The following is an 8064-nucleotide window of genomic DNA, read 5'->3' on the forward strand; positions in this document are numbered from 1 at the left end:
ACTGACCCCTAAGTGTCCCCGAGTGTCCCCAAATGACCCAAAACTGACCCAAAGTGTCCCCACGTGTCCCCCGAGTGTCCCCACGTGTCCCCGTGGTGTCCTGAGTGTCCCCAAATGTCCCCACGTGTCCCCGTGGTATCCCCGAGTGTCCCCAAGTGTCCCCCAAGTGTCCCTGCGCTGTCCCCGAGTGTCCCCAAGTGACTCAAAACTGACCTCGAGTGACCCCAAATGACCTTGAGTGACCCCAAACTGACCCCAAAGTGTCCCCAAATGACCTTGAATGTCCCCACGTGTCCCCGTGGTGTCCCCTAAGTGCCCCCCGAGTGTCCCCGAGTGTCCCCAAATGTCCCCACGTGTCCCCCGTGCTGTCCCCGAGTGACCCCTAAGTGTCCCCGAGTGTCCCCACGTGTCCCCAAGTGTCCCCAGAGTGACCCCAAATGACCCCAAACTGACCCCAAATGACCCCTAAGTGTCCCCACGTGTCCCCGTGCTGTCCCCGAGTGTCCCCGTGGTGTCCCAAGTGTCCCCAAATGTCCCCAAATGACCCCAAAATGACCCAAAACTGACCCCGAGTGTCCCCCAAGTGTCCCCGAGTGTCCCCAAATGACCCCAAACTGACCCCGAGTGTCCCCAAATGACCCCAAGTGAGTGTCCCCGAGTGTCCCCACGTGTCCCCGTGCCGTCCCCGAGTGTCCCCATGGTGTCCCCGAGTGTCCCCACGTGTCCCCGTGGTGTCCCCAAATGACCCCAAACTGACCCCGAGTGACCCCAAAGTGTCCCCAAGTGTCCCAAGTGTCCCCGAGTGTCCCCAAATGACCCCGAGTGTCCCCAGTGTCCCCGAGTGACCCCAAACTGACCCAAATGACCCCTAAGTGTCCTCACGTGTCCCCAAATGACCCAAAACTGACCCCAAGTGACCTTGAATGACCCCTAAGTGTCCCCGAGTGTCCCCAAACTGTCCCCAAATGACCCCAAATGACCCCAAGTGAGTGTCCCCGTGGTGTCCCCGAGTGTCCCCACGTGTCCCCGTGGTGTCCCCCGAGTGTCCCCAAATGACCCCAAACTGACCCCGAGTGTCCCCCGAGTGTCCCCCAAGTGACCCCAAATGACCCCAAACTGACCCAAATGACCTTGAATGACCCCTAAGTGTCCCCGAGTGTCCCCAAATGACCCCAAACTGACCCCGAGTGACCTTGAATGACCCCTAAGTGTCCCCGTGGTGTCCCCGCAGTACCTGAAGAAGCTGCACACGCAGGAGCGCGCCGTGGAGGAGGTGAAGCTCGCCATCAAACCCTTCTACCAGCGCAAGGACATCACCAAGGACGAGTACAAGGACATCCTCAGGAAGGCTGTGCACAAGGTAAAAATAAAAAATTAAAATAAATTTAAAAAAAGAAAAAAACCCCAAAAAAATCCCGTAAAAATCCCCCAAAAAACAAAAAAAAACCGTCCAAAAATAGCCAAAAATAGCCAAAAAATCAAAATAACGGAGTGCAAGGACATCCTCAGGAAGGCTGTGCACAAGGTAAAACCGAAAAATAATTAAAAAATTAAAAATTAAACAAAAAAACAAAAAAATCCCCAAAAAAATCCCCCAAAAAAACAAAAAAAACCCGTCAAAAATAGCCAAAAATAACCAAAAAATAATAAAAAATTAAATAATGGAGTACAGGGACATCCTCAGGAAGGCTGTGCACAAGGTAAAACCGAAAAATTAAAAATTAATTTAAAAAATAACGAGAAAAACTAAAAAAACCCCATAAAAATCCCCCAAAAAACAAAAAAAACCCGTCCAAAAATAGCCAAAAATCACAAAAAAATCAAAATAACGGAGCACCCCAAAAAATCCTCCCAAAAAAATCCATAAAAAATGAAAAAAAAAATCCCCCCAAAAATCCATAAAAATATTTTAAAATCACAAAAAAAATCCCAAAAAAAACCCCAAAAAATCCGAAAAAAACCCCAAAAAATAAAAAAAAAAATCCCAATTTTTCCCCAAAATTTTATTTTATTTTTTTTTTTTAATTTTTTTTATTTTTTTAACCCCAGATCTGCCACAGCCGCAGCGGGGAGATCAACCCCAAAAAAATCCCCCAAAAATCTCTAAAAAAATCCAAAAAAATTTCCAAAAAATCTCTTAAAAAATCCCCCAAAATCCCAAAAAATTTCCCAAAAAATCTCTAAAAATAAAAAAAAACCTCTAAAAAATCATCAAAAAATCCCCAAAAATCCCCCAAAAAAATCTCAAAAAAATCCCCAAAATTCCCGAAAAAATCCCAAAAAAACCTCAAAAAATCGCCAAAAAAATCTCTAAAAAATCCCAAAAAATCTCTAAAAAATCCCCAAAAATCCTTCGAAAATTCCAATAAAATCCAAAAAAAAATCGCCAAAAAATAAAAAAATATCCCGAAAAAATCCTGAAAAATCCCAAAAAATCTTCAAAAAAAAAATCCGTAAAAAATGCAAAAAAAAATCCCAAAAAATCCCCCCAAAAATCCATAAAAATAAAGAAAATTCACAAAAAAATCGGAAAAAAACCCTTAAAAAATCCCCCAAAAATCCGAAAAAAATCCCCAAAAAATCCCAATTTTTTCCCGATTTTTTCCCGAATTTTCCCAAAATTTTAATTTAATTTTATTTTTTTTAAAATTTTTTGACCCCCAGATCTGCCACAGCCGCAGCGGGGAGATCAACCCCAAAAAATCCCCAAAAAATCTCTAAAAAATAAAAAAAAAAATTCTAAAAAATCCAAAAAAATCTTTAAAAAATCTCCAAAAAATCCCAAAAAATTTCCCAAAAAATCTCTTAAAAAATAAAAAAAAACTCTAAAAAATCATCAAAAAATCCCCAAAAATCCCCAAAAATCTCAAAAAAATCCCAAAAATTCCCGAAAAAATCCCAAAAAAACCTCAAAAAAATCGCCAAAAAATCTCTTAAAAATCCCCAAAAAATCTCTAAAAAATCCCCAAAAATCCTTCGAAATTCCAATAAAATCCCCAAAAAATCTCAAAAAAATTGCCAAAAAATCCCGAAAAAATCCTGAAAAATCCCAAAAAATCTTCCAAAAAAAAATCCGTAAAAAATGCAAAAAAAAATCCCAAAAAATCCCCCCAAAAATCCATAAAAATAAAGAAAAATTCACAAAAAAATCGGAAAAAACCCCTTAAAAATCCCCAAAAAATCCGAAAAAATCCCCAAAAAATCCCAATTTTTTCCCGATTTTTTCCCGAATTTTCCCAAAATTTTAATTTTAATTTTATTTTTTTTTTAAATTTTTTGACCCCCAGATCTGCCACAGCCGCAGCGGGGAGATCAACCCAAAAAAATTCCCAAAAAATCTCTAAAAAATAAAAAAAATCTCAAAAAAATTCTTAAAAAATCCCCAAAAAATCTCTAAAAAATTTCCAAAAATATCCCAAAAAATCCCCAAAAAAATCTTTAAAAAAATCCCTAAAATTCCCGAAAAATTCCCGAAAAAACCCCCAAAATCGCTGAAAAAATCTCTAAAAAATCCCCAAAAATCCTTCAAAAATTCCGATAAAATCCAAAAAAAAATCCCAAAAAATCCCCCAAAAATCCTGAAAAAACCCCAAAAAATTCTCGAAAAAAATCCGTAAAAATACAAAAAAAATCACAAAAAATCCCAAAAAAACCCTTAAAAAATCCCCAAAAAATCCGAAAAAAACCCCAAAAAATCCCAATTTTTTCCCGATTTTTTTCCCAAATTTTCCCAAAATTTTAATTTTTTTTTTTTTTTTATTTTTTTTTCCCCCCCAGATCTGCCACAGCCGCAGCGGGGAGATCAACCCCAAAAAATCCCCAAAAATCTCTAAAAAATAAAAAAAAAAAATCTCAAAAAAATTCTTAAAAAATCCAAAAAAATCTCTAAAAAATTTCCAAAAAAATCCAAAAAAATCCCAAAAAAAACCTCAAAAAAATCGCCAAAAAAATCTCTAAAAAATCCCCAAAAATCCTTCAAAAATTCCGATAAAATCCAAAAAAAAATCCCAAAAAATCCCCAAAAAATCCCCCAAAATCCTGAAAAAACCCCGAAAAAATCCTCGAAAAAAATCCGTAAAAATATTTAAAAATCGCAAAAAAAACCCTTAAAAAATCCCCAAAAAATCCGAAAAAAACCCCCAAAAAATCTCTAAAAAATCCCAAAGAAATCCCCAAAAAATCCAAATAAATCCCGAAAAAATCCTGAAAAATCCCAAAAAATCTTCCAAAAAAAATCCGTAAAAATGCAAAAAAAAAATCCCAAAAAATCCCCCCAAAAATCCATTAAAATAAAGAAAATTCACAAAAAAATCGGAAAAAAACCCTTAAAAAATCCAAAAAAAATCCCAAAAAAATCCGAAAAAAACCCCCAAAAATCCCGATTTTTTCCCGAATTTTCCCAAAATTTTAATTTTTTTTTTTTTTTATTTTTTTAACCCAGATCTGCCACAGCCGCAGCGGGGAGATCAACCCCAAAAAAATCCCCAAAAATTTCTAAAAAAATCCCAAAAAATCCCTGAAAAATCCTGAAAAATTCCCAAAAAATCTCTAAAAAAATCCAAAAAAAACCCTGAAAAATCCTGAAAAATCCCAAAAAATCTTCCAAAAAAAATTCAATAAAAAAATTCAAAAAATCCTGAAAAATCCCCCCAAAAATCCGTAAAAATCGCAAAAAAAAATCGCAAAAAAACCCCGAAAAAACCGAAAAAAATCCGAAAAAACCGCCAAAAAATCCAAAAAAAATCCCAATTTTTTTCCCGATTTTTTCCCGAATTTTCCCAAAATTTGAATTTTAATTTTAATTTTTTATTTTTTTTCCCCCCAGATCTGCCACAGCCGCAGCGGGGAGATCAACCCCCCAAAAAATCCCCAAAAAATTTCTAAAAAATCCCAAAAATCCCTGAAAAATCCTGAAAATTCCCAAAAAATCTCTAAAAAAAATCCAGAAAAAATGCAAAAAAATCCCAAAAAATCCCCCCAAAAATCCGTAAAAATATTTTAAAAATCCCCAAAAAACCCCCAAAAAACCCTTAAAAAATCTCAAAAAAATCCCCAAAAAATCCCAAAAAAACCCAAAAAAATCCCAATTTTTTCCCGATTTTTTCCCGATTTTTTCCCAAAATTTTACTTTTAATTTTATTTTATTTTTTTTTTCCCCCCCAGATCTGCCACAGCCGCAGCGGGGAGATCAACCCGGTCAAGGTGAACAACCTGGTTTGCGCCTACGTGCAGCGCTACAAATACTTCGGAAACGGGCCGCCGGGGGGGAGGGGCAGGGGCGAGCCTCGGACCCCTCCCCCACCCCCCCCCCGCCCCCGAAGACCCCGCGGGTCCCCCCAACCCCGCCCCTCCCCCCAAAGAATTGGGGAGAAGCCCCTCCCCCCCCCCCCCGCCGCGCTGCCCCTCCCCCCGCTGTAAATAACCGGGGTTTGCGCCCCTCCCCCCACCCCCCCCCCTTTAAAAAAAAAAAAAATTTAATTTTTTTTTTTGTTGTTTTTATTTTTTTTCCCTGTTTAGCATGGATTTTTGGAGAAATTTTTTTCCCCTCTCTCTTAAAAAAAAATTTAATTTTTTTTCTCGATTTTTTCCCCCCAATCCCTTAAAAAAAAAAAAAATTTTTTTTGTCCCTTTTGTGACCCCTCCCCCCCCCTCCCCCCATCACCCCCTCCCCCATCACCGCCCCCTACTCGGAAAAAAAAAAATAAAAAAAAAAATAAAGAAAAAACGGAAATAAAATCAAAAATGAAATTTGGTCGGGAAATGGGTTCGTGATTTTGGGGAGGGGGAGGGGAAAAAGGGGAGGGGGTGGGAAACAACGGAAAAAAAAAACGGAAAAAAAGTGAAAATGGAACCCCAAAAAATTGGGGGAAAAATCTCTAAAAATTGGGGAAAAAATCTCTAAAAATTGGGGAAAAAAAGCCAAAAATTGGGGAAAAAAAAACCCTAAAAAAATTGAAAATTGAATCCCAAAAATTGGGGAAAAAAATCAAAAAATTGGGGAAAAAATCCCTAAAAATTGGGGAAAAAAACCCTAAAAAAATTGAAAATGGAATCCCAAAAATTTGGAAAAAACCCTAAAAATTGGGAAAAAAACCTTAAAAATTGGGGAAAAAAAAATTAAAAAAATGAAAATGGAACCCCAAAAATTTGGGGAAAAAAATCAAAAAATTGGGAAAAAAATGCCTAAAAATTGGGGAAAAAAACCCTAAAAAAATTGAAAATGGAATCCCAAAATATTGGGGAAAAAAACCCAAAAAATTGGGAAAAAAAAACCCTAAAAATTGGGAAAAAAAACCTAAAAAAAATTGAAAATTGAATCCCAAAAATTTGGGGGAAAAAAACCCAAAAAATTGGAAAAAAAATCCCTAAAAATTGGGGAAAAAAACTAAAAAAAGTGAAAATGGAATCCCAAAAATTTGGGGGAAAAATTAAAAAATTGGGGAAAAAATCTCTAAAAATTGGGGAAAAAATGCCAAAAATTGGGGAAAAAAAAACCCTAAAAAAATTGAAAATGGAACCGCAAAAATTTGGAAAAAAACCCTAAAAATTGGGAAAAAAACCTTAAAATTGGGGAAAAAAACCCTAAAAAAAAATTGAAAATTGAATCCCAAAAATTGGGAAAAAAACCTAAAAATTGGGGAAAAAAATTTTAAAAAAATGAAATGGAACCCCAAAAATTTGGGGAAAAAAATCAAAAATTGGGAAAAAAATGCCTAAAAATTGGGGAAAAAAACCCTAAAAAAATTGAAAATGGAATCCCAAAAATTGGGAAAAAAACCCAAAAAATTGGGGAGGAAGCCTAAAAAAAGAGAGAGAAACCCTAAAAATTGGAAAAAAAATCCTAAAAATTGGGAAAAAAACCCTAAAAATTGGGGAAAAAACCCTAAAAAAAGTGAAAATGGAATCCCAAAATTTGGGGAAAAAACCCTAAAAATTGGGGAAAAAATCCCTAAAATTGGGGAAAAAAACCCGAAAAAAATTGAAAATTGAATCCCAAAAATTTGGGGAAAAAAACCCTAAAAATTGGGAAAAAAACCTTAAAAATTGGGGAAAAAAATTTTAAAAAAATGAAAATGGACCCCAAAAATTTGGGGAAAAAAATCAAAAAATTGGGGGAAAAATGCCTAAAAATTGGGGGAAAAAATCCCTAAAAAAATTGAAAATGGAATCCCAAAAATTTGGGGGAAAACCCAAAAAAATTGGGAATGGAATCCCTAAAATTGGGGAAAAAACCAAAAAAAATGGGGAAAAAATCCCTAAAAATTGGAAAAAAAAACCTAAAAAAATTGAAAATGGAACCCCAAAAATTTGGGAAAAAAATCAAAAAATTGGGGAAAAAAACCCTAAAAATTGTGGAAAAAAACACCCAAAAATTGCGGGAAAAAATCCTAAAAATTGGGGAAAAAATCCTAAAAAAATTGAAAATGGAATCCCAAAAATTTGGGGAAAAAACCCCAAAAAATTGGTGAAAAAAACCCTAAAAATTGGGGAGGGAACCCTAAAAAATTGAGGAAAAAAACCCCAAAAAATTTGGGGAAAAAAAACCTAAAAATTGGGGAAAAAAAAATCCAAAAATTGGGGAAAAACCCCAAAAATTCAGGAAGGAGCCCCTAAAAAATTGAGGAGGGAACGCCAAAAAATTGAGGGGAAAAAAACCCCAAAAATGTGAAAAAAACCCTAAAAAAATTGGGATAAAAAAAACTAAAAATTGGGGAAAAAAACCCAAAAATTGTGAAAAAAACCCTAAAAAATCGAGAAAAAAACCCCTAAAGATTGGGAAAAAAATTAAAAAAAAAAATGGGGGAAAAACCCCAAAAAAATTGAGGAGGGAACCCCAAAAAATTGAGGAAAAAAACCCCAAAAGTTGGGAAAAAAACCTAAAAATTGGATAAAAAGCCCTAAAAATTTGGGGAAAAAACCCAAAAAATTGTGAAAAAAAATCTAAAAATTGGGAAAAAAACCCTAAAAAATTTTGGGGGAAAAAAACCCAAAAATTGGGGGAAAAAACCCCAAAAATGGTTCAGAGGGGGGAGGGGCGCGGGGTTAAAGGGGGGGGGGGGGTCA

The 8064-nt window shown here is 36.1% G+C and overlaps 2 protein-coding genes across 2 annotated transcripts in view; both read left to right on the forward strand.

Moving 5' to 3' along the window:
* Nucleotides 1-5433, forward strand: part of SCAF1 (SR-related CTD associated factor 1) — a 25298-nt gene extending 19865 nt beyond the window's left edge. Inside the window, exons 12-13 of the mRNA XM_088154841.1 lie at nt 1232-1360; nt 5164-5433. Of these exons, the coding sequence (XP_088010967.1) occupies nt 1232-1360; nt 5164-5418 (384 nt within the window). The 3' untranslated portion in view covers nt 5419-5433. The remainder of the gene's footprint in view (nt 1-1231; nt 1361-5163) is intronic.
* Nucleotides 5434-5760: 327 nt separating this feature from the next.
* The window catches only part of LOC148220679 (myosin-binding protein C, fast-type-like), a 58217-nt gene continuing 55913 nt past the window's right edge, over nt 5761-8064 (forward strand). The window contains 1 exon segment of the mRNA XM_088154842.1: nt 5761-5764. Within this exon segment, the coding sequence (XP_088010968.1) occupies nt 5761-5764 (4 nt within the window).

This window comes from Sturnus vulgaris, chromosome 32 (genome assembly GCF_052056855.1).
Source record: "Sturnus vulgaris isolate bStuVul1 chromosome 32, bStuVul1.hap1, whole genome shotgun sequence".
NCBI classification, from domain to species: domain Eukaryota; kingdom Metazoa; phylum Chordata; class Aves; order Passeriformes; family Sturnidae; genus Sturnus; species Sturnus vulgaris.